The sequence below is a fragment of the Mobula hypostoma genome, chromosome 13 (genome assembly GCF_963921235.1).
Source record: "Mobula hypostoma chromosome 13, sMobHyp1.1, whole genome shotgun sequence".
Classification (NCBI taxonomy): domain Eukaryota; kingdom Metazoa; phylum Chordata; class Chondrichthyes; order Myliobatiformes; family Myliobatidae; genus Mobula; species Mobula hypostoma.
Genome location: NC_086109.1, coordinates 76,224,265 through 76,250,159, shown reverse-complemented (window position 1 = coordinate 76,250,159; position 25,895 = coordinate 76,224,265). Strand labels below are relative to the sequence as shown.

Sequence of the window (25,895 nt, the reverse complement as noted above, 5' to 3'; positions counted from 1 at the left end):
AGTCAAATGGTTTCAATGAGGTCACCCCTCATTCTTCTGAATTCCAGTAAATACAGGCCCAGAGCCTTTAATGCTCTTCATACAACAAGCCATTCAATCCTGGAATCATTTTCGTGATCCTCCTTTGAACTCTCTCCAGTTTCAGCACATCCTTTCAAAGATAAGGGGCCCAAATTAATACTGCTCACAATACTCCAAGTGAAACCTTACCAGTGCGTTATAAAATCTCAACATTATATCCTTGCTTTTATATTCTAGTCCTCTTGAAGTGAATGCTAACATCACATTTGCCTTCCTCAGCACAGACTTAACCTGCAAATTAACCTTTAGGGAATCCTGCACAAGGACTCCCAAGTCCCTTTGCACGTCAGTTTTTTGTACTTTCTCTCCATTTAGAAAATAATAAACTCTTTCATTTCCTCTACTAAAGTGCATGACCATACACTTTCCGACACAGTATTCCATCCACTACTTCTTTTCCATCTGCCTAATCTGTCCAAAGCTTTCTGTAGGCCCTCTGCTTCCACATAGCTACCTGCCCCTCCACTTAACTTCATATTGTCTGCAAACTTTGCAACAATGATGATTCCATCATCCAAATCATTGACATATAACATAAAAAAAAGGTCCGAACACAGACCCCTGTGAAACACCAGTAGTCACCAGCAGCCAACCAGAAAAGGTTCCCTTTATTCCCACTCTTTGCCTCCTTCCAATCAGCCACTGCTTTATCCATGCTAGAATCTTCCCTGTAATACCATGGGCTCATAGCTTATCAAGTAGCCTCATGTATGGCACCTTGTCAAAGGCCTTTCAGAAAATCCAACTACACAACATCAACTGATTCTCCTTCATCTATCCTGCTTGTTATTTCTTCGAAGAATTCCAACAGATTTGTCAGGCAAGATTTTCCCTTGAGGAAACCATGCTGACTATGGCCTGTTTTATTATGTGTCTCCAAGTACCCTGAAACCTCATCCTTAATAATTGACTCCAACATCTTCTCAACCTCTGAGGTCAGACTAACTGACCTGTAGTGTCCTTTCTTCTGCCTCTCTTCCTTCTTAAACAGTGGAGTGACATTTGCAATTTTCCAGTCTTCTGGAACCATTCCAGAATCTAGTGATTCTTGAAATATCATTACTAATGCCTCCACAATCACTTCAGCCAACACTTTCAGAACCCTGGGGTGTACACCATCTGGTCCAGGTGACTTATCTAACTTCAGACCTTTCAGTTTCCCTTCCCTCTAGTAATGGTAACTTCACACACTTTACGATCCCTGACACCTGGAACTTATACATAAATACATAGATACATAGAAAATACGTGCAGGAGTAGGCCATTCAGCCCTTCGAGCCTGCACCACCATTTATTATGATCATGGCTGATCATCCAACTCAGAACCCCGCCCCAGCCTTCCCTCCATACCCCCTGACCCCCGTAGCCACAAGGGCCATATCTAACTCCCTCTTAAATATAGCTAATGAACTGGCCTCAACTGTTTCCTGTGGCAGAGAATTCAACAGATTCACCACTCTCTGTGTGAAGAAGTTTTTCCTAATCTTGGTCCTAAAAGGCTTCCCCTCTATCCTCAAACTGTGGCCCCTCGTTCTGGACTTCCCCAACATCGGGAACAACCTTCCTGCATCTAGCCTGTCCAATCCCTTTAGGATCTTATACGTTTCAATCAGATCCCCCCTCAATCTTCTAAATTCCAATGAGTACAAGCCCAGTTCATCCAGTCTTTCTTCATATGAAAGTCCTGCCATCCCAGGAATTAATCTGGTGAACCTTCTTTGTACTCCCTCTATGGCAAGGATGTCTTTCCTCAGATTAGGGGACCAAAATTGCACACAATACTCCAGGTGTGGTCTCACCAAGGCCTTGTACAACTGCAGTAGTACCTCCCTGCTCCTATACTCGAATCCTCTTGCTATAAATGCCAGCATACCATTCGCCTTTTTCACCGCCTGCTGTACCTGCATGCCCACTTTCAATGACTGGTGTATAATGACACCCAGGTCTCGTTGCACCTCCCCTTTTCCTAATCGGCCACCATTCAGATAATAATCTGTTTTCCTATTTTTGCCACCAAAGTGGATAACTTCACATTTATCCACATTAAATTGCATCTGCCATGAATTTGCCCACTCACCCAACCTATCCAAGTCACTCTGCATCCTCTTAGCATCCTCCTCACAGCTAACACTGCCACCCAGCTTCGTGTCATCCACAAACTTGGAGATGCTGGATTTAATTCCCTCATCCAAGTCATTAATATATATTGTAAACAACCGGGGTCCCAGCACTGAGCCTTGCGGTACCCCACTCGTCACCGCCTGCCATTCTGAAAAGGTCCTGTTTATTCCCACTCTTTGCTTCCTGTCTGCTAACCAATTCTCCACCCACACCAATACCTCACCCCCAATACCGTGTGCCTTAAGTTTGCACACTAATCTCCTGTGTGGGACCTTGTCAAAAGCCTTTTGAAAATCCAAATATACCACATCCACTGGTTCTCCCCTATCCACTCTACTAGTGACATCCTCAAAAAATTCTATGAGCTTCGTCAGACATGATTTTCCTTTCACAAATCCATGCTGACTTTGTCCGATCATTTCACCGCTTTCCAAATGTGCTGTTATCACATCCTTGATAACTGACTCCAGCAGTTTCCCCACCACCGACGTTAGGCTAACTGGTCTATAATTCCCCGATTTCTCTCTCCCTCCTTTTTTAAAAAGTGGAGTTACATTAGCCACCCTCCAATCCTCAGGAACTAGTCCAGAATCTAACGAGTTTTGAAAAATTATCACTAATGCATCCACTATTTCTTGGGCTACTTCCTTAAGCACTCTAGGATGCAGACCATCTGGCCCTGGGGATTTATCTGCCTTCAATCCCTTCAATTTACCTAACACCACTTCCCTACTAACATGTATTTCGCTCAGTTCCTCCATCTCACTGGACCCTCTGTCCCCTACTATTTCTGGAAGATTATTTATGTCCTCCTTAGTGAAGACAGAACCAAAGTAATTATTCAATTGGTCTGCCATGTCCTTGCTCCCCATAATCAATTCACCTGTTTCTGTCTGCAGGGGACCAACATTTGTCTTTACCAGTCTTTTCCTTTTTACATATCTATAAAAGATTTTACAGTCCGTTTTTATGTTCCCTGCCAGTTTTCTCTCATAATCTTTTTTCCCCTTCCTAATTAAGCCCTTTGTCCTCCTCTGCTGAACTCTGAATTTCTCCCAGTCCTCAGGTGAGCCACTTTCTCTGGCTAATTTGTATGCTTCTTCTTTGGAATTGATACCATCCCTAATTTCTCTTGTCAGCCATGGGTGCACTACCTTCCTTAATTTATTCTTTTGCCAAACTGGGATGAACAATTGTTGTAGTTCATCCATGCAACCTTTAAATGCTTGCCATTGCATATCCACCGTCAATCCTTTAAGTGTCATTTGCCAGTCTATCTTAGCTAATTCATGTCTCATACCTTCAAAGTTACCCCTCTTTAAGTTCAGAACCTTTGTTTCTGAATTAACTATATCACTCTCCATCTTAATGAAGAATTCCACCATATTATGGTCACTCTTACCCAAGGGGCCTCTCACTACAAGATTGCTAATTAACCCTTCTTCATTGCTCAAAACCCAGTCCAGAATAGCCTGCTCTCTAGTTGGTTCCTCGACATGTTGGTTCAAAAAACCATCCTGCATACATTCCAAGAAATCCTCTTCCTCAGCACCTTTACCAATTTGGTTCACCCAATGTACATGTAGATTGAAGTCACCCATTATAACTGCTGTTCCTTTATTGCACACATTTCCAATTTCCTGTTTAATACCATCTCCGACCTCACTACTACTGTTAGGTGGCCTGTACACAACTCCCACCAGCGTCTTCTGCCCCTTAGTGTTACGCAACTCTACCCATATCGATTCCACATCTTCCCGGCTTATGTCCTTCCTTTCTATTGCGTTAATCTCTCCTTTAACCAGCAACGCCACCCCACCTCCCCTTCCTTCATGTCTATCCCTCCTGAATATTGAATATCCCTGAACGTTGAGCTCCCATCCCTGGTCACCCTGGAGCCATGTCTCTGTGATCCCAACTATATCATAATCATTAATAACAATCTGCACTTTCAATTCATCCACCTTATTATGAATGCTCCTTGCATTGACACACAAAGCCTTCAGGCGCTCTTTTACAACTCTCTTAGCCCTTATACAATTATGCTGAAAAGTGGCCCTTTTTAATGCTTGCCCTGGATTTGTCGGCCTGCCACTTTTACTTTTCTCCTTAGTACTTTTTGCTTCTACCGTCACTTTACACCCCTCTGTCTCTCTGCACTGGTTCCCATCCCCCTGTTGTGAACTAACCTCCTCACGCCTAGCCTCTTTAATTTGATTCCCACCCCCCAACCGTTCTAGTTTAAAGTCACCTCAGTAGCCCCTGCTAATCTCCCTGTCAGGATATTGGTCCCCCTAGGATTCAAGTGTAACCCGTCCTTTTTGTACAGGTCACGCCTGCGCCAAAAGAGGTCCCAATGATCCAAAAACTTGAATCCCTGCCCCCTGCTCCAATCCCTCAGCCACGCATTTATCCTCCACCTCATCGCATTCCTACTCTCACTGTCGCGTGGCACAGGCAGTAATCCCGAGATTACTACCTTTGCGGTCCTTTTTCTCAACTCCCTACCTAGCTCCCTATATTCTCCTTTCAGGACCTCATCCCTTTTCCTACCTATATCATTGGTACCTATATGTACCACGACCTCTGGCTCCTCACCCTCCCATTTCAGGATATCTTGGACACGATCAGAAATATCCCGGACCCTGGAACCAGGGAGGCAAACTACCATCCGGGTCTCCACCATGAAGACTGTTAGCGTCTTCTACCATGAAGACTGATGCAAAATACTTATTCAGTTCTTCCACCATTACAGTGCCCCCATTACTACCTCTCCAGAATCATTTTCCAGCAGTCCAATATCCACTCCCACCTCTCTTTTACATTTTAGTTATCTGAAGAAACTTTTGGTATCCTCTTTCATACTGTTGGCTAGCTTATTTTTGTATTCCATCTTTACCTGCTGAATGATTGTTTTTTAGTTGCCTTCTGTTTGTTTTTACTTCCCACTAATTTTTACTCTATGATATACTCTCCCTTTGGCTTTTATGTTGGCTTTAACTTCTCATCTGCCGCGGTTGTGTCATCTTGTCTTTAGAATACTTGTTCCTCTTTGGGAAGTAGATATCCTGTGCCTTCTGAATTGCTTCCGGAAATTCCAGCCATTGTGGCTCTGCTGTCATCCCTGCCAGTGTTCTTTCTAATTAATTCTGGCGAGCTCCTCTCTTATGCCTCTGTAATTTCCTTTACTCCACTATAATACTGATACATCTGACTTTAGCTTCTCCTTTTTTTTCCCCAGGGTGAATTTATCATTAATTTATCTGTAATTCTTTTTTTACTGCTCTTTTTGTATTTATTTATTCAGAGATTCGTCATGCTACAGACTCTTCCGGCTCAACAAGCCCCTGCCACTTATTTACACCCATGTGACCAATTAACCTAATAAACTGTTTGTTTTTGGAATGCCAGAGGTAACTGGAGTACCTGGAGGAAACCCACGTGGTTATGCAGAGAACATATAAACTCCTTACAGACAGCAGCAGGAACTTGATTCAGTTTAAATATACCAACATGTGCAAAATTCCAGTTTCCATTAACTCTAGACCTTTACGCTTTCGTGATTTTATTTCCACTCTAATGGTATTTTCTTTTTGATGTAAGCTGCAGGTGATATGCACGTAATACTTAAAATGCATTGCTTTCTAAGTCTTTGTAACTTCAAACAATTCTGCATGAACACTGTGTATTGTTTGCAAATTCCACATTTTCTTTGCAGCTCAAAACACTGAGGGATGCTTTGACTACAGAGACAGTTTCATGGCTCAGTGGTGACTTACAAAGATGGAACATAAATGCCGCGGAATCAGGAATGTGGGTGACCCAATTACTATAGACTAGCTACCCTGCCATGAGAAAGTAATGCACACAGCAGGTGAAATTAGGATTTTAATTTCTGTTTGCTTAAATTAGGCTCTTCAGTTCCTGAACTGAATATCCATCTCTGAGTACTCTAGCAGTGGGCGAGGGGATCAAATGACTTTAGCCTCCTACAAAATGAATACCATTGATGTGTGCATATCATATTCAAGTAACACTGCACAGTGATTGGTGAGCTATTGCAGACTGAGTTAAATCAAAGCTTGCAGAAAATTAAAATGAGCAAAATGAAGTCACAAGAAAGAGCTTTTTAATTTGCATACTTCTTACTTTTCCAGTGTCGAACTAGACTCTGCTAAGTGTGTAATCCATAATACGTTATAAGCACATGTCCAAACAATAAGGAAGCTCCATCTTTGGGGAAACACTATACTTATTTATGCATAGGGGATGAATCAAAATTCTATCTCTTAAAACTTTACTCACCTGAACTTTCCGTACAAAGGATGGAGCCACACGTTTCTCAAAATCATCTATTGGCGTGTAGGAATTCAAGATCTTGACAATCTGTTAAAACAAGGTACTTAAGCACGGATCAGAAATTCCACATGAGAAAGACATCCCCGAGTGCTTTAAGCTGTTAACTGTTCAGTATGAATGAATTATTACTGAAAACCAGTTGAAAGAGAAAATTAATCAATTAAGAAAATCACAACACTTTATGTCACTCTGTCTATTTTTCATTATGGTGGATAGTACAGAAATAATCCTTCATATAATGTCACCAGTTCAACTCCTGTCCACCCACTCCATCTGCCTTATGAGCAAAATTGAACCAGACTGTTGAAGAACAGTTGAGTTTTGGACCATCAGTAAATTTGCCTATTTTCACCTCAACATCATCAATAAAGGGTCTTGGCCCAAAACATTGAGTACTTATTTATTTTCATAGATGCTATCTGACCTGCCGAGTTCCTTCAGCATTTTGTGAGAGTTGCTCTGGATTTCCAGCACCTGCGGAATCTCTTGTTTTTATTGTCTGATTCTGCACAGATTTATTGCCAACACTACCATTAACTGCTGGATTACTCATTAGTGCCTTATTATCCTACGAACTGATCGGTTATTACCCAATGCTCTCTATCTATTCTGGGTAAACTAAAGACTAGCCAAACTCTCTACCCACTTTCCTAACTCACAACTCCTGTTCATCCATCATGCCTCATTTTCACTGATCTACTGTGGCTTCTGATTAAGCACACAATAACACAAGAGGAGCAGATTACCACCTCAAACCAGCTCCAGCCTTCAATATGATCATGGCTGATCTATACAGGTTGCATCTACTCTTCTGGTCAGTTCCCAGTTGTTCTCAATTTCCTGAATGTTTAGAAATTACTGTGCCTATTGTCTTGTTTATTATTTATGGTAATGCCTGCACTGTTTTGTGCACATTATGCAGTCCTGGATAGATCTGTAGTCTAGTGTAGTTTTTGTGTTGTTTTACATAGTTCAGTGTAGTTTTTGTATTGCCTCATGTAGCACTATGGTCCTGAAAAACAGTGTCTTATTTTTATTGTGTACCAGCAGTTATGGTCGAAATGACAATAAAAAGTGACTTGACTTGACTTGAAATTTATCCACCTCCACTTTCACTATTGGGTGGTGGGGTGGAGCTAAGTCTCTACCAAAGGAGGTGTAAAGTGCTTCTTCCCTCCACTGGCCCGTAGATCACCCTTGGACGAGGTGTAGCACCTGCTTAGCCCCTCGATGGGAGCAGCTGTTGGATGGTCATATGAGCAGTTGGTGCATATCACAAATCCTGGTTATGCGACCTCTTACTCCCGGCAGACAATCTTTGAAAAGCATTGATAATGGCTGGGGTCACCCGTCTTGTAAAGCCACTGCCCAGAAAGTGGCAATGGCAAAGCACTTCTGTCAAAAAATTTGCCAGGAACTATGATGAACAAGGAAAGACCACAATCGCCCACATCATACAACGTGGCACACAATGAACCTTCACTATTTCTAGCAAAAACTCATTTTTAAAATTTAAAATTCTCATCCTTGCTTTCAAATCCTTTCACTGGCTTGACCCTTACTGTGTCTGTAAGCGTCAGCCCCTCTAGCCCTTGTGATACCTGTCCTACTCTAAATCTGTTTACATCATCATTCCTGAATTTAATTACTTCACCACCACCAGCCATACCTTCAACTGTCACAATCCTAAGTTCTAGAATTCTCTTACAGATACTCCTGTTGCTCTTTTCTCCATTAAGTTTTCCTTAAATTCTATGAACTAGGTTTTGGTTGGCGAATGAATACCTCCTCATGGAACTCAGTAACCAACTGTTTGTAAGTCTTCATGCGACAAGCTGAGTGCTACCTTTGCTGTGCTATAGGTTGAAGATCAGAGGAAGCTGGCATTAATTAAAAATTGCATAAGGAAAGCACATTACATCAAATGACACAGTAACCTGGAGACTGTCAGAATTTCTTTAGCCAGAAGGTGGCAGTTTGGGGCCCTAGATCTAAGAAAGGATATGCTGGCATTGGAGAGGGTCCACAGGAGGTTCACAAGAATGATCCTAGGAATGAAAGGGTTAATGTCTGAGGAGCATTCGGTGGCTCTGGGTCTGTAGTCATCAGAGTTTAGAAGAATGAGGGGGGCAATCCCATTGAAACCTATGAATATTGAAAGGCTTAGATAGAGTGGATGTGGAGAGGATGATTCCATTAGTGGGGGAGTCTAGGACCTGAATGCAGCTTCAGAATAGAAGGATGTCCCTTCAAAACTGAAATGAGAAGGAATTCTTTAGCCAGAGGGTAGTAAATCCGTGGAACTCACTGTCACAGACAGCTGTGGAGTCTAAATCATAGGGCATATTTAAAGCGGAGATTGATAGGTTCCTGGTTAATAAGGGCATCAAAGGCTATGGAGAGAAGGCAGGAAAATGGGATTGAGAGGGATAATAAATTAGCCATGATTGAATGGCACAGCAAACTGGAAGGGCTAAATGACTTATTTCTGCTCCTATGTCTTATGGTCTAATCCAGAAACTAAAATAAGATAAACCAACTCAAGCAACCAAAAATTATTAAATACAGAACTGAACGTAACTGTAGGAGGTGTAACTAGTAAACTTGCAGATGACACAAAAAATGGGGTGGTGAGGATAAGTAGGAGGTTTGTCTAAGGCTACAGTAGGATATTGATCAGAGGGAAAGTTAGGCAGAATGCTGGAAATGGAATCGCATCCCTACAAGTGCAAGGTCATGCATTTGGGAAGTCAAAAATTAATAGGACATAGGCAGTAAATGGTAGGGTACTGAGGAATGCAGGTGAATAGAGATGTCTTGTTGTTTGAGTGCACACTACCCTGAATATGCCAACACAAATAGACAGGATGGTGTTTAAAGACATATGGAATGCTTGCCTTGGTATGGTGCAGCTTAGAATATAAAAGTTGTGAAGTTACGTTGCAACTTTACAAAACACTAGTTAGACCACATTTAGAATATCACATGCAGTCTTGCCCACCACATTATTGAAAAGTGACCTGATTGCGAGGGAGATAATGCAGAGGAGAATCACCAAGGTGTTGCTGGGATTGGAGTTGTTTAGTTTCAGGGAGAGATTGGATAGGCTGGATTTGTTTCTCTTGAGCAAAGCAGACTGAGGGGTGACGTGACGAAGCAGGAAAACTTATGAGAGGGTTTGGATAAAGTCTAACTTAGGGTCAGTGTCTTTTTCCTATAATGAGGTAATCAAAAAGACAAGGTTTAAGGTGAAACAAATGACTTTTACATAGAGAGCAGCTGATAGCTGGAATGTGCTGCCAGAGCTAGTTGTGGAAACAGATAAAATTACCATGTCTGAGTCACATAGACAGACACTTGATTAAGCAAAGGCAGAGAAGGTTATAAATGTGAAAAAAAACAAAATAGGATTAATGTAGTTAGTCAGTGTAGTACTGCAATGGGCATAGCCATTAGCACAATGCTGTTATAGCACCAGTGATCAGGGTTCAATGCCTACCGCTGCCTAGAAGGAGCTTTGCATGTTCCCCCTGTGACCACGTGTGTTTCCTCCAACATTCCAAACACGTACAGGTTAGTAAGTTGTGGGGATGCTATGCTGGCGCCAGGAGCACGCTGACACTTGTTGGCTGCCCCAGCACATCCTCAGATCGTGTTGGTTGTTGACACAAGCAACACATTTCACCGTATGTTTTGATGTGCGTGTGACAAACAAAGAGAACAGCAGGAATAAGGTGGACTGAAGGGCCTGTTTCTGAGCTCTACTACTCCATGAGATTTGCAAGAAATTGCCTTGACATCATAACATCTCAGACTGAATAATCTGACCAGTTTATATTATCAAACCGGGAGGAGGTCAGTGAAACATTAGTGAATTCGTACATCATTCATTGAAACAAACTCAGGTAACAAGTCATAAAAAGTTTCAGAAATTTAAATATAATTTTTAGTTGGGAGAGAAAAAACTGTATTGGATAAGTTTGGGATAAATTCCAAAGGAGGTTGTCTAATAGCTTCAGCAATAATTTCCAATCTTCTCCTGGCACTGACCACAATTCCTTTCTCCTGAACCCTGATCCTAGTCTCTTACGTCTTAACCAACTTCTTCAGTGGGGCCAAGCCACCCCAATATTGGGACATTACTCCGAGTAGGGATTGGGGTGAACTTGAACATCAGTCTGAAGGCAGACAGGAGGTCCATGTACTGAGAGGTCTGAGGAAGGATGGAATACTGGGTGAAGAATGTCTGGATTGATACCACCAGATCCAACAGGTGAGTAATTTCAGGAGGTAAACTCTGCATTTTGAAGACTGCAGCACTAGCAAATATGCAGGAGGGACTGACAAGGCTGAAAATATGGTGCATGAGAGGATGAAAACTAAGACGCAAAAGGTAAGAGGAAACGAAATTGAAGATGTAGAAATTGGCAGACCAAGGCAAACAATCTGAGAACAGGAGACAAGCAGGGAAACTAATTTCAGAATAACAGCCTGTTAGCACGTAATGATGAAAGACAGATGTTACCTGCACCGATGTAAGAGAGGAACATCTTTCACATATTTCTTTCACATCATCATCTGTTGTCTTATTGACCTGAAGCAGCCAGGCGGCCTGAGAGAGCGACTCCAAAGTATCCTTCGCACTACTGCCCTGGATATTCTTTTCCTTCAGCCACTCTTCCAAATAACTAATGTTGCACCTGTATCAAAGAAACAGAAATCATTGAACCAAGCAGGAGAAAATAGCTCATAATTATCCCAATCTTATTTTAGAACCAAGCTCTTAAACACTGGTGCTTGTGTTGGAATTGTACTGGTGTGTTTCAAGATAATTAAATTTAACACACAAAAATGTGATCATATCAGGTGCATGCAAGCTTGATTTCAGTGTCTAAGAGAAGTTTGGATAGGTAGGGATATGGATAGCTATGGTTCAGGTGCAGGTCGATGGGAGTAGGCAGTTTAAATGGCACAGACTAGATAAGCCAAAGGATCTTCTGTGCTGTACATTTCTATGACTAACTATTCAGAGTAAAATGCTCAGTGCATTCCCACTTTTACCTTATTTGCATTCCTTTTCTGCATGAACACATGTCCTTGCGTAGGAAAAGGTTATTAAGGGTGACTGCTCCAATCTGAAAGAAGAGCTGCTTGACCGCCTGTTTAATGAGATCCATGTCCATGCCGTGTTGACACATGGTGGTGAAGTAGTAACTGAGCTGCTGCAGAAGGGACGAGATGGTATAGTGATCTGCTTCATCCAGAAAGCTTGAAGATCGTTTCCTAAGCCCTGTTGGCTTCATACTGGAAATGCCCTGAAGACTTTCATGTTCAAGCATTCCTGGCACTAAAGTAAGTAATTGAGAATTAATATTTTTGACAATAGCTTGGCACTGTGGCAAAACAAATCATTGTAGTAAAAAGTGTGTGCACAAAGCCAATAATAAACACCAACCACGCACAAGCAATTGACAGTTCTTGTCTGCACATCAACAGCTTTTCGGATGAACAACGCAATCCTGTTTCAATTGCTGTCTGATCTTATCAAACCATAAGCACTCTTATTACTTGCATTCATCAGAGAAATATGAGTCAAATTATATTCTGCTTTATATATAAGGAGCAGTTGTTATGAGTACAGATCTTTATACATACTTCTCTCGGAATTCATGTCAAAATTGTGAATGCTAAACACTCCCTGTGGAACCAAATTTCAGGACAGAGTACAAAGTCATATTATTACAATACACACTCTGTAGCACCTGATTGTTAATGCAAATATCTAATCAGCCAATCATGTGATAGCAATTCAAAGCATAAAAACATGCAGATATGGTCAAGAGGTTCAGTTTTTGTTCAGACCAAATGTCAAAATGGGGAAGCACTGTGATCTTAAATGACTTTGACCGTGAAATGATTGTTGGTGCCAGACGGGGTGGTTTGAGTATTTCAGAAACTGCTGATCTCCTGGGATTTCCCACGCACAATAGTCTCTAGAGTTTACAGAGAATGGTGTGAGAGACAAAAAAAAACTTCTAAAGCGTGGCAGTTCTGTGGGCAAAAATGCCCTGTTAATGACAGAGGTCATAGCAGAATGGACAGACTGGATGAAGCTGACAGGAAAGCAACAGTAACTCCAATAACCATACATTACAACAGTGCTGTGCAGAAGAGCAGTTCTCAATGCACAACATATTGATCCTTGAAGTGGATGGGCTACAGCAGTAGAAGACCATAATCATACGCTCAGTGGCCACTCTATTAGGTACAGGAGGTACCTAATAAAGGGTCCACCTTGACGACACACCACCTCCTGGAGGGGCATGAACTCACCATCTGATGCGCAAGAGGTGATGTTTTTGAAGATAGTCTTTACCTATCATTGGCTGAAGGTCGTTTTCCATCACTTGAATCACTTGTTGGTAGATATGGATAGCCAAGTCACTCAGAATCTGCCTGTATTCAGACAGGTCAAAGTTTCTCAAGCATTGACTGTTTTGCTGAGAAGTGTTGTGCTTCATAAACTCCTTCAATAAAAACATGAAGTACATGTTATAAATAAACCAATCAAAAACAATGTGAATTGCCTGTTTTGTTACTTCAGATATAAGAGTTTAGTCTATCTACTTACTGACTAATGCAATTATCGTGCATAAGGTCACAATAATGGGAAGGCGATTCAAGACTTTTACTTCAATCCCTCCAACCTCAAATCTTTTAACTTCTTCAATTTTAAAAAATATATTGATCTTTGACTTGAATAAACTCGAGAACTGAACCTGCACAGCTCTGCAAGGTGGAGAACTCCAAATTTCTCTATTCACTGAGAATTTTTTTTCCTCTCATCTTAGTTCTGTATGGTTAATTTATTGGTCTGTAAGTCTGACACTAGGTTCGAGACTTTCCAGTTCAGTCACAACATTGTCTCTGTGTCTGTCCTGCTGAGCCCTGTAACAATTCTGTAAGATTTAATGAGATCGCCTCTCATTCTTCAAAATCCAAATATAGGCTTAATCTCGACTTGATCCCTCCCCATAGCGCAGCCAATCTAGTAAACTTTCTCTGCCTGCCTCAATTAGAAATTGGAAGATCTTAGGTTGAAAGGCCAGAAATGGAAGTACCTGTCTCACCTGTGATCTATAAAATTGCCAACTTAAATGTGTATATGAAATAAATAGGAATTCTTGGATCATTAGAACTTTGGTCCCTCCAGGGATCTAAAAACTGAGGCAAGAATGACTTTTCTTGATATTAAGATAGTACTCAAACAAGTGTGGCAGCAAGGACCTAGTATAACAATGGAGCTGAGGCAGAAAACAACCCACTAGTTGATGTTATAGCTAACACAAAGGTAAACGAAAGTTGGAGACCATTCATCTCAGCCATAGCACACTGCTCCTACAAGCCTTCACTCTGCAAGTTACCTCATCAATGACCTCCTACATCATGAGCAATATATTGAAAAGACCAATGTAATGATCCTTCAGACCCTACAGCATGTTAACAAAATGAGGAAAGCCTTTTATAATTTTAATCAAGGACACTTGTCCTTATTCCAATGGTTTTCCCTGGAGAATGGGAAAGAATAGAATATTCCAGCTAGCTACACTTATGATCCAGTGGATGAAAATCAGAAGAAATCCGGTCACTTCCCTAAAATGAGGAAGTAAATGAATTAAAAAATTTTTGCTATTAAAACATTTTTAACATTGGTCCTACATGGTCCCCTGCCGTCACTGGACAATCACTGGAGCATAGGAGGCTGAGAGGTAACTTCACAAAAGTATCATAAAATCATGAGGGGTATTGATAAAATAAATGGTCAGTCAGTTCCCCAGGGTAGGGGAATTCAAAATTGGAGAGTATAGGTTTATAATGAGAGGCGAAATATAAAAGGGACTCGAGGGACAACTTTTCCCACCATAGGGTGGTACAAATATAGAACAAGCTGCCAGAAAAAGTGATAGGTGGGTACAATTATAGCATTTAAATAGCATTTGGATATGCAGGCAATTGGGATTGGCAGTTAGCCAACAAGTTGAGCCGAAGGGTCTGTTTCTATGGCGTTAGCACAGTGCTTAGATAACTGGAATAATATTCCAGTGGCTTGAATAAACAAGCTCAAATATGCACATAGGAAATAGGGAATTTATACTGAATTATGTAATAATCTAACATTAATGCTAACACTGCTCACAGTAACTAAGGAAACCACTAGGATTTTGTCAAAACGATACTGAATTTTAGGGAAGAAAACCTATTGACCTCATCCACCCTGATTAACGTCATTCCAGACCCAAAGAAATGACTGAGCAAGTGTTAAAATAGTACCGGCAACACTGAGAATAAAACCAGACAGGTCTTCTTGACATCGCCTCAAGCACACAGAAGGTCCAATCAACGCCGAAAAGTTCTTCTCGGTCAACTTTGACCGAAACTGAAAGAGCTGATCACAGGATACTCAAGTAGCAGCCTAGTGTGGACACATTAATAGAATGCTAGCTTCTAACCGACATTCCAAACATCTTCACCACTATCAAGAGGTTTATCCAATTCCACCAGTAGAACAGGACCAACAGAGTAGCAACAGGGTTATGTTCCTTCACCAACAACAAAAGTCCAGGACCTTCATGTACGGTGGCACTGAAGGAACTGAATTCAGCAGGTGGACTCCAGTGACTCTACCGATATCTTGAGAACCACTAGAGAAGAGGCTGAACTCTTAAAAAGCCGTAAAGAAAGATACAGAAGCAAAGCTATGGCTCACAGTTGTATGTCAAAAGTGCCAATGGACTATACAGATTATAAAAACGATGAAAATTTTAATTGAAAATTGCAACTTATGAACTTCCATATCGGAATAGAAACTGAAGATTTAAAAAAAATGGAGAACAAATCCAGAATTCTGAGAAAAAGCATGACCTTACCTCCTCCCCACTGTACTGCTTTAAACAGTTGAGGAAGTGCACATTGTTTGAAAGCCAGAAAGACAGGATTTCAAAATCTGCATTGTGATTCTGTGAAATACAGCAAAATTTGTAAGAATAAATTAATAAATACTAACAAGATCTCGAGGGAGATGGGGGGAGGGGGAGAGAGAAAATGAGGAGTAGTTTTAGTTCACTGAGTCCATTCATAATCCCACTTCAAAAATTGTGTTATCTAGATCTTAAAAGTACTTCCACCTCTGGATGAAATTCATTTTCTGTGTCAAACAATGGAATTCTAAAATTAATACATCATTTGTAAAAAAAAACAAACAATAAACAAGCCAAAAGAAACAAGCTATCACTTGCAAACTTAGTTATAAAGAAAAAAATAAACATTTGATATATATGTACAGTATCTGAAATACATCTTATGGAAATGTTTGTTTGATGATGAACTTCAATAAAAAATAAATCACTAAATAAATAAATAAACAAACAAATACTTCCAATGGCTCTTCTACCTTGGCAACTTCCTTGATACCAGCAGTCAGGGAGTTCATCAAGGATTTCAACATGTCAGCATCATTCGTATCATCTGCGTAGCGAACACACATGAACAGAATGTAGGCTGGAAGTCCTGGAATCATGTTTACCACCACACCCCTTGGTTTAAGATCTAATAATAAAATAAAACAGAATGATTAAAGACAGCAACCCAAAATGTTGCCACAATGATAATTTAAAACATTTTAGAACCAAACCATTCCATTAGACGTGTAATTAAAGCTGGCATGTGACACGAGTTACTGAGGGTAAAAATCAGGTCAATGCCAGGAGCTGGTATGACACTGGGAGATAATGAAGAGCTAATCTGGAAGTCTGAGATTCACTGGAGCTCAGGTTTCAATTTCATATGAGTTCAAAATGGGCATCTCCATACCATCTGTGACTCCCAACAGTGGCTGGGTTGAACTTAGCTGGTCTATGGTGTGGGTAAAGGGTGACTAGAAGGATGATAAACAGCTGTCTGCTGGACTGTACCAGCGGAGAACTGAAAGAAGGGCCTTTGTGCAGTCTGCTGTAAAACCAGAGTGGGGCATATGTGAGTAACACTCTTTGGTTCAGTATCAGATTCCTAAAACACATCTTTTAACTCACTTATGGTGAGTTAGCAGACACTCAGAAATCGCTGGTTCCCACAGAGTGACTGGAGAACATTTGAAGAGGATAAGGTGTCTGATAATGATAAATTCCTTTCCAAATATAGTCACTGTAGGGATTAATTCCAGCCAATACCCCACCTCACTGCAAAATCCTCCTCCTCTTCCACTTCATCCACATTAAGACCATAAGACACAAGAGTAGAATTAGGTGATTTGGCCCATGAAGCCTCCTCCACCATTCAAACACGATTGAGTTATTATCTCTCTCAACCTCATTCTTCTGTTTTCTCCCCATAACCTTTGACACACTTATTAAACAAGAATTTGTCAACCTCTACTTTAAATATGCCCAATGACTTGGCCTCCACTGCCATCTATGGCAATAGATTCCAATAGATTCACCAACCTCTGACTAAAGAAATTGCTCATGTCTTTTCTAAAGCGATGTCCTTTTATTCTGAGGCTGTGCCCTCTGGTCCTACACTCCTCCACTATAGGAATTATCCTTCCCAGATCACTCCATTGAAGTCTTTCAATATTCAGAATGTTTTTATAAGATCACCCCTCATTCTTCTAGACTCCAGTGAGTACAGGCCCAGAGCCATCAAATGCTACTCATACATTAACCTTTTCTTTCCCAGAATCATTCTCATGAACCTCCTCTGGACTGTCTCCATTGCCAGCACATCCTTTCTTAGATAGGGGGCATAAAATTGCTCACAAAACTTCAAATGCAGTCTGACCAATGCCTTATAAAGCCTCAGCTTTACATCCTTCCCTTTATATTCTAGTGCTCTCAAAATGAATGCGAACATTGTGTTTGCCTTCCTTACCACAAACTCAACCTGCAAGCCAACCTTTAGGGAATCCTGCAGGAGAACTTCCAAGTCCCATTGCACCTCTGATTTCTGAATCTTCCCCCCAATTAGAAAACACCTTCTACAAAAGTGCATGACCATAAACTTCCCCACATAATATAGCATTTGCCACTTTATGCCCATTCCCCTAATCTGGCTTAGTCCTTCTGCAGATGCCCTGCTTCCTCAACACTACCTGCCCCTTCAGTTATCTTTGTATCATCCAGAAACGGCTACAAAGCCATCAATTCTGTCATTCAAATCATTGATATATAACATGAAAAGAAGCGATCCCAATACCGACCCTTGCAGAACACCATTAGTCCTCGGCAGCCAAACCGATAAGGCCCCCTTTATTCCCACTATTTGCCTCCTGCCACTCAGCCAATTTTCTATCCATACTAGTATCTTTCCTGTAACACCATGTGCTCTTATCTCCTTTAGCAGCTTCATGTGCAGCATCTTGTCAAAGGCTTTCTGAAAACAGACTCTCCTTTGTCAATCCTGCCTCTCATTTCCTCAAAGAATTCCAACAGATTTCTCAAGGAAACCATGCTGACGTTGGCCTATTTTGTCATGTGCCTCCAAGTACCCCGAAACCTCATTTTTAATAATGGACTCCAACATCTTTCCAACCACCAAAGTCGGGATAACTGGTCTATAATTTCCAGTTTTTTGCCTCCCTCCCTTCTTAAAGAGTTGGAGTTTTCCAGAGCTCCAGAACCAATCCAGAATCTAGTGATTCTTGAAAGATCACTACAATCTTTACAATCTCTGGAGCTTCTTCTCTCAGAGCCTGGGATGTAGTCCATCTGGTCCATGTGACTTATCTACTTTCAAGACTTCAGCTTTACAAGCACATTTTTCTTAGTAATAGTAATTACACTCACTTCTGCCCTTCTGACATTCTGAAATTTCTGGTATACTGTTGGTGTCTTTCACAGTGAAGAATGACACAAAATACTTATTGAGTTTGTCCAAAATTTCTTTAGCACCCATTACTACTCTCCAGCGTCATGTTCCAGTGGTCTGATACCCACTCTCACTCTCTTTTATTCTTTTTATATCTGAAAAAAATCCTTTAGTATCCCTTCTTTTATGTTATTGGCTAGCTCACCTTCATATATCATCTTTTATCTTCCTATTGCTTTCTTAGTTACCTCCTGTTGGTTTTTTAAAAGCTTCCCAATCCTCTAACTTTCCAATAGTTTTTGCTATATTGCATTCCTTCCTTTTTGCTTCTGTGGTCTCTTTTGACTTCCCTTGTCAGCCACGGTTGACTCATCCTCCCATTAAACCATCTCTTCTTTGAGATGTATCTATCCTGCAGCTTCTGAATTGCTTCCAGAAGCTTCAGCCATTGCTGTTTTATCCTTGCCAGTCAACTTGATAGTCTCTTGCTAATCAACTTTGGCCAGCTCCTCTCTCATGCCTCTATAATTTACTTCTCCCCACAATAATATTGATACCTCTGACTTTATCTTCTTCCTCTCAAACTGCAGGGTGAATTCTATCATAGTATGATCACTGCCTCCTAAAGGTTCCTTTACTTTGAGCTCCCTAATCAAATCCGTTCGTTGCACAACACCCATTTCAGAATTGCCTTTTCCCTAGTGGGCTCAACTACAAGCTGCTCTAAAAAGCCATCTTGTAGGCATTTTTCAAATTCCTTCTCTTGGGATCCAGCACTGACCATATTTTCCCAATCTACTTGCATAATAGAATTCCCCATGATATTTGTAACTTTCCCCTTTTTACATGCCATTTCAATCTCCCTTTGTAATTTGTACCCTGCATCCTAGCTACTGTTCGGAGGCCTGTTTATAGTTCCCGTGAGGGTCCTTTTACCCTTGCAATTTCTTAACTCTACCAACAAGGATTCGAAACCAATCCAATCCTATGTCTCCTCTTTCTAAGGACTTGATTTCAGATTTTACTGACAGAGCCACCTCACCCCTCTCTCTGCCTGTCCTTTTGATACATGCTGACTGCCGCTGAACAGATTCTCAGCTCAGAGACTGGACAGGCCGAACTAGACCAATGGCTGTCAAGTGAGGTTTAATGATAGGAAATGAGTCGCATTTTACAGGCAAGTGCTAGGAAGGTGACCATTTTTATTTTATTATATGATTGCTACAATTGAAGAAGGCAATCACAATGGGATATGTCCTTTTTATATTTTTTATTTATTGAGATACAGTGCAGAACAGGCACTTCCGGCCCTTCTACCCACTGCACCCTGCATTCCCCCGAAGTAATCCTAGTCTAATCATGGGACATTTTACCATGACCAATTACCCTACCAATCACTACGCCTTTGGAAACCTGAGCACCCGGAAGAATCCCGCACTGTTACGAGGAGAAAGTACAAAACCCTTACAGGCAGCGGTGGGAATTGAACCGGGGTCACTGGTACTGTAAAACATTGTGCTAACTACTATGCTACTGTGCTGTCCTAATCCATTAACACCAATGTTTGTAGGCCTTTCTGACAGTATGCAAAAACATCAAACACTTTACCTAAAATTAGATTTTTGATGAGCTTTTCTTCATCTTCTGCTTTGCATTCCAGCATTCCAAGGTATTCCTTCTTCGTAGCTTGATGAAGATTTGCATTGGTCTGATTAACTGGTGAGATTATACAAACATTTTCAGGGAAAATACTCTTGTCAAAGCCAGTTACGCCTTTAGAATCTCAAGTAAAGCTTTAAGAGTGCGTATGAAATGGGAACACAAACACGAGGAAACCTGCAGATGTTGGAATTTCAAGCAACACACACAAAAGTTGCTGGTGAACGCAGCAGGCCGGGCAGCATGCTGCATGAAATGGGAACACCTCTTTTTCCCTTATTAGGGGGAGAGAGAGAGAGAGCCTGTGGGATGTCGAATACCAGGTGAACACATGATCTTTGGGGTACTGCAAGTCTGTGTCTTTATTGATGCTTTGAGTGCTTGGTGGGGGGGGGTGCAGATGCTTTTTTTGCTGGTGGGGGGGTCATTGCTTTGCTGCTGCTTATGCATGGGAGGGGAATTTGTGGGGGGAGGGCTTCGGGGTTTTAACATTTAACTGTCATTCATTCTTTGGGGCACTCCTCTGTTTTCGTGGATGTTTGCGAAGAAAGATAATTTCAGGATGTATATTGTATACATTTCTCTGACATTAAATGTACCTATTGAAACCTATTAATCTATTTCTGAGAATTAATTTTTGAAGTAGCATCAGTATGCATTAATTATCAACAGTGCTCTTTTTGTATATAAAATTACTTCCCCAATGGATTTGCAAATAACATAGCACTGTCCTCATTTATGGATAGGGTACTTATTCCATACCTCTTTCAGCTGTTTTTGTTAATGACTTAATCTGATTCTGTAACTTCTTTATTTGTTTTTCTTTCTGGTCAAGTTGCTCCTCCAGATCCTTCAAAATAAAACAGGAATAAAATTATTTGTCTGCTGAAATTAATTTTCAGTGCCCAATTTGTACAACAGGTTCAAGAGCCCAATTAACTTCTCTAAAATCAAATGTCATTTAAAAAGAGAAAATGCAATACATTTACTATTGAGGGTGAAGTGAACTGTACAATTTAGTCAGATAAGACAAGACTATCATAAAATGATTTTGACAGATTACTTAATGACTATAACTCAAAGTTTTCAGAATGGAAATACTTAACCAAGAAAGTTTTCTGCTTCAATTTCAACTTACTCTGATCTATATGAAAACATCTAATTCCTTTTTATTTTTCAATTATTTGGACTACTGTACAATCTTAAGCTGCACAAGTTAAATATGAAGTAAAGTTTAAAATGCCATGGATTGTTTGAAAACAAATAATTCCACTAGAACTTAATGGGCTCTTTTGAATTATATGCATTATAGTGATGCTAAGAAATCAACCAACGAGAATTTTATTTTCGAGGAATGTTATTCTTTGTCACTTTCTCATTTCCTGTAGACTGTTTCATCAAATTGGTCTGTTAAACATTATCAGGATATCGATAAAAGACATTTCACTTATCAATGAATATGACATTCTATCTCTAAATTCAGACAACTATCACTGGAACTTATCACACATGTTCTATGTTGTTGATAAAAGTATTGAACATTCCCATTATATGTAATCAAGTCTGAATAGCATCAAGGGTGGAATTGAACTTTAGACTTCAAGTTCATTTTTCTTATTAGACTGTAGAAGATTATCTTTCAATAACATTCCGTTTGTGTTATACTTTTTAAAAGATTTCCATCCACCTGCATAAAACAACTGAGCAATATTTTAGGAATGGCAGTTTACCAAAACTCACCAAGTTTTCCATTGTTAATTGAGATGTTTCCTGTTGCATTCTGTTATTGATCGTGATATCGGTTTGAGTTCGATTCAGTAGCTGATAATTCTCATTCTGAAGTTTTCTGACTTTAGCAAGTAATTCCACATTTTCTTTTGCACAGTTATCTTTCTCAGACTCTAACAATCTATATATTGTTAACAAATTGAGAACAAAGTTTGTTACAGAACTGTGAGGAATTAACAACATTGATATTTGAAAATGATCCTGGTGTACTTGATTAATAGCAAGTGACTTGGTGGTCTGGAGTTCTTGCTGTTTTTATAATAAAAAGAGCAAAAATGGAATTGTGGCTGAAAGATAGTTGGGAGTTTAACATCAAAGGATATACTTTGTATCGAAAGGACAGGCAGGAAGGCATAGGTGGTGGTGTGGTTTTGTTGATAAGAGATGGAATTACATCTTTAGAAAGATAGGGTCAGAGAATGTTGAACCTTTCTGGGTAGAGTTAAGAAACTGCAAGAGTAAAAATAAACATTATAGGAATCATATATAGTCCTCCAAATAGTAGCCAAGATGGGGGTTTGAGACTGCAAAGGGAGCTGGAAAAGACATGTAATAAGGGTATAGAGTCGCAATTGTAATGGAGGACTTCAATATACAAGATGATTAGGAAAATCAGGTTGGTGTCGGACTGCAAGAGAGGGAAATTGTTGAATGCCTACGAGATGGCTTTTTAGAGCAGTTTGTACTTGAGCCTACTTGGGGAAAGACTGTCTTAGATTAGGTGTTGTGTAATAACCCAGATCTTATTAGGGAGTTTAATGTAAAGGAACCCTTAGGAGACAGTGATCATAATATGATTGATTCATACCGCTGTTTGAGAGGGAGAAGCATAACTCACATATATCAGTATTGGAATGGAATAAAGAGAATTACAGAGGCATGAGAGAGGAGCTTGCCCAGTGGATTGGCGGAGGATGCTGGTGGGGATGATCACAGAGCAGAGATGGCTGAAGTTTCTGGGAATAGTTCACAAGGCATTGGATAGATATGTCCCACAGTAGTAGTTCTCAAATGGCAAGGGTAGGTAACCATGACTGAGAAGGGAAGTTAAGGACTGCATAAAAGCCAAGGAAAGGGCACATAAGGAAGCCAACATGGGTGGGAAGTTGGATGATTGCGAAGCTTTTAAAATCCAACAAAAGGAAACTAAAAAAGCTAAAAGAAGGTAAAAGATGAAATATGAGGGCAAACAAGCCAATAATATAAAGATTTTTTGGTTATATAAAACATAAATGGGAGGCAAGAGTTGATATTGGACCACTGTAAAATGACGCATCTGAGGTAGTAATGGGGGACAAAAAAATGGCACATGAATTTAATGAATATTTTGCATCATTGTGGAAAACACAAGCAGTGTGCCAGGGGTCTGTGAGTGTCAGAGAGTAGGAGTTTTGTGTCATTGCTATTACAAAGGAAAAAGTGTTAGGCAAATTGAAAGGTTTTAAGGTGGATAAGTCACCTGGACCAGATGGACTACATCTTAGAGTCCTGAGAGAGGTTTCAGAAGAGATAATAGATGCATTGGTCATGATCTTTCAAGAATCACTTGATTTTGGCATGGTCCCGGAGGACCGGAAGATTGCAAATGTCACTCCACTCTTTAAAGGCAAAAGAAAGGAAATTATAGGCCAGTTAGCCAGAGTGTTGGAGTCTATTATTAAGGATGAGGTTTTGCATTTCTTGGAAGCTAATAATAAAGTAAGTCAAAGTCAGCATTGTTTCAGTAAAGGAAAATCTTGCCTAACAAATCTGTTAGAATTCTTTGAGAAAGTAACAAGCAGGATGGACAAAGGAGAGGCAGTGAATGACATTTACTTAGATTTTCAGAAGGTATTTGATAAGGTGCCACATATGAGGCTGCTTAAAAGATAAAGTCCTATGGTATTACAGGAAAGATACTGGCATGGATAGAGGAATGACTGACAGCCTGGAGGCATTGATTGGGAATAAAGCGGGCCTTTTCTGGTTGGCTGCTAGTGATTAGTGGTGTTCCTCAGGGATCAGTATTGGGGACAATACTTTTCACATTGTTTGTAAATGATTTAGATAATGGAATTGATGGCTTTGTGGCAAAGTTTGCATATGACACGAAGACAGGTGCAGCAGTAGGTAGTGCTGTGGAAGCAATGCGATTGCAGCCGGACTTAGACAAATTGGAAGAATAGGCAAAATAGTGCTAGATGGAATACAGTGTTGGGAAATGTATGATAATGCATTTTGGTAAAAGAAACAATAGTGCAAACTGTTATCTAAATGGGGAGAAGGTTCAAACATCAGAGGTGCAGAGGGACTTAGGAGTCCTCGTCCAAGACTCCCAGAAGGTTAATTTATAGGTTGAGTCTGTGATAAAGAAGGCAAATGCAATGTTGGCATTTAGTTCAAGGGGAATATAAAAACAAGGAGATAATGCTGAGGCTTTATAAGACACTAGTCAGGCTGCAGTTGGAGTATCGGCAACAGTCTTGGGCCCCATATTTCAGAAAAGAATGTTTTGTCATTGGAGAGAGTCCAGAGGAGGTTCATGAGAATGATTTCGGAAATGAAGGGGTTAACATATGAGGAGCATTTGGCAGCTTTGGGCCTGTACTCAATGGAATTTAGAAGAATGCGGGGAGATTTCACTGAAACCTACAAAATGTTGAAAGGACGAAATCAGGTGGACGTGGAGAGGACGTTTCCTATGGTGGGGCTATCCAGAACTAAAGGGCAGAGGCTCAAAATTGAGGGACGACCTTTTAGAACAGAAGTAAGGAGGATTTTGTTTTTGGGCAGAGAGTAGTGAATCCATGGAATGCTCTGTCACAGACTGTGGTGGAGGCCAAGTCCATGGTATATTTAAAGTGGAAGTTGATAGTTTCCTGATTGGTCAGGGCATCAAAGGATATGGTGAGACGGCAGGTGTGTGGGGTTGAGTGGGATCCAGGACTAGCAATGACGGAATGGTGGAGCAGACTCGATGAGCTAAATAGCCTAATTCTGTTCCTATGTCTTATGGAAATTTGGCTATTATTTGGAGCTTATGTCAATTGGAAATAGGTGAAATTATTCATCAAGAAAATCAAGTTAAATCAAGAAATGGAAATTAATAAGACTATTGAATCTCTTTACGGTTTTACTAGTGGCGTTGTCTCTTGCAAGCCACTAGGCTATAAATCACATCTAATTACTCTTCAAGAAGGTTAAATAAAATCTACACATTGGATTAGTTTACAAATCATTGCGTCATTCAACATGGAAACAGTTCCTTCAGCTCAAATGATCCATGCCAACGAAGATTTCCAACTGTAAGTCCCAGTTGCCCACATTTGGCCCATATTCCTTTAACCCTTTCCTATCCATGCACCTGGCCAAGTACTTTTAAATGTTGTTAATGTACCTGCCTTAACTGTTATGTTCTATAACTGCAAAAGTTATTTAAAAGAAAAACATAGCAGCCCGGGAAATCATGTCTAACTCATTTTACTTTCTGAAGTGTTCATTTATAATGTGGTGGCGTAATGACATATTCCACTCACATATTTTACATATAAACCGTAACTAATTATGTAAACAACAAAGAATGCTTAATCAAACAATATTACTCAAATATACAATGTATTGCTCTATAGTCATCTACAGTATATTATAAAACACAATTACTACGTGTACAAACATTAATAGGATAGTAAATTTTATACCAAGATTGGGGGAGTTGTGGGCGGCAAGGGAGGCTATCAGAGCTGAAAAATGGCAGATGGAATTTAATACAGACAAGTGTGAGGTTTTGCACTTTGGTAAGACCAACCAGAGTACGTCTTATACAGTGAACAGTAGGGCACTTTGGAGTGTTGTAGAACAAGGGATCTGGGAATACAGGTCCATAATTTACTGAAAGTAGCATCACAGGTAGGTAGGGTTGTAAGGATGCTTTTGGAACCTTGGCCTTCACAAATCAGTGTACTGAGTACAGGAGATGGGATGTTATGTTGAAGTTGTATAAGACGTTCTTGAGCACTAATTTGGAGTAATGTGTGCAGTTTTGGTCA

The 25,895-nt window shown here is 40.3% G+C and overlaps 1 protein-coding gene across 1 annotated transcript in view; it reads right to left on the bottom strand.

Moving 5' to 3' along the window:
• myo5c (myosin VC) overlaps positions 1-25,895 on the bottom strand; it is a 130,442-nt gene that overhangs the window by 2,586 nt on the left and 101,961 nt on the right. The window contains exons 32-40 of the mRNA XM_063065973.1: positions 21,823-21,991; positions 20,845-20,932; positions 20,032-20,139; positions 16,013-16,167; positions 15,489-15,578; positions 12,938-13,088; positions 11,623-11,908; positions 11,087-11,261; positions 6,508-6,588 (exon numbers count right to left, since the gene is read on the bottom strand). Of these exons, the coding sequence (XP_062922043.1) occupies positions 6,508-6,588; positions 11,087-11,261; positions 11,623-11,908; positions 12,938-13,088; positions 15,489-15,578; positions 16,013-16,167; positions 20,032-20,139; positions 20,845-20,932; positions 21,823-21,991 (1,303 nt within the window). The remainder of the gene's footprint in view (positions 1-6,507; positions 6,589-11,086; positions 11,262-11,622; positions 11,909-12,937; positions 13,089-15,488; positions 15,579-16,012; positions 16,168-20,031; positions 20,140-20,844; positions 20,933-21,822; positions 21,992-25,895) is intronic.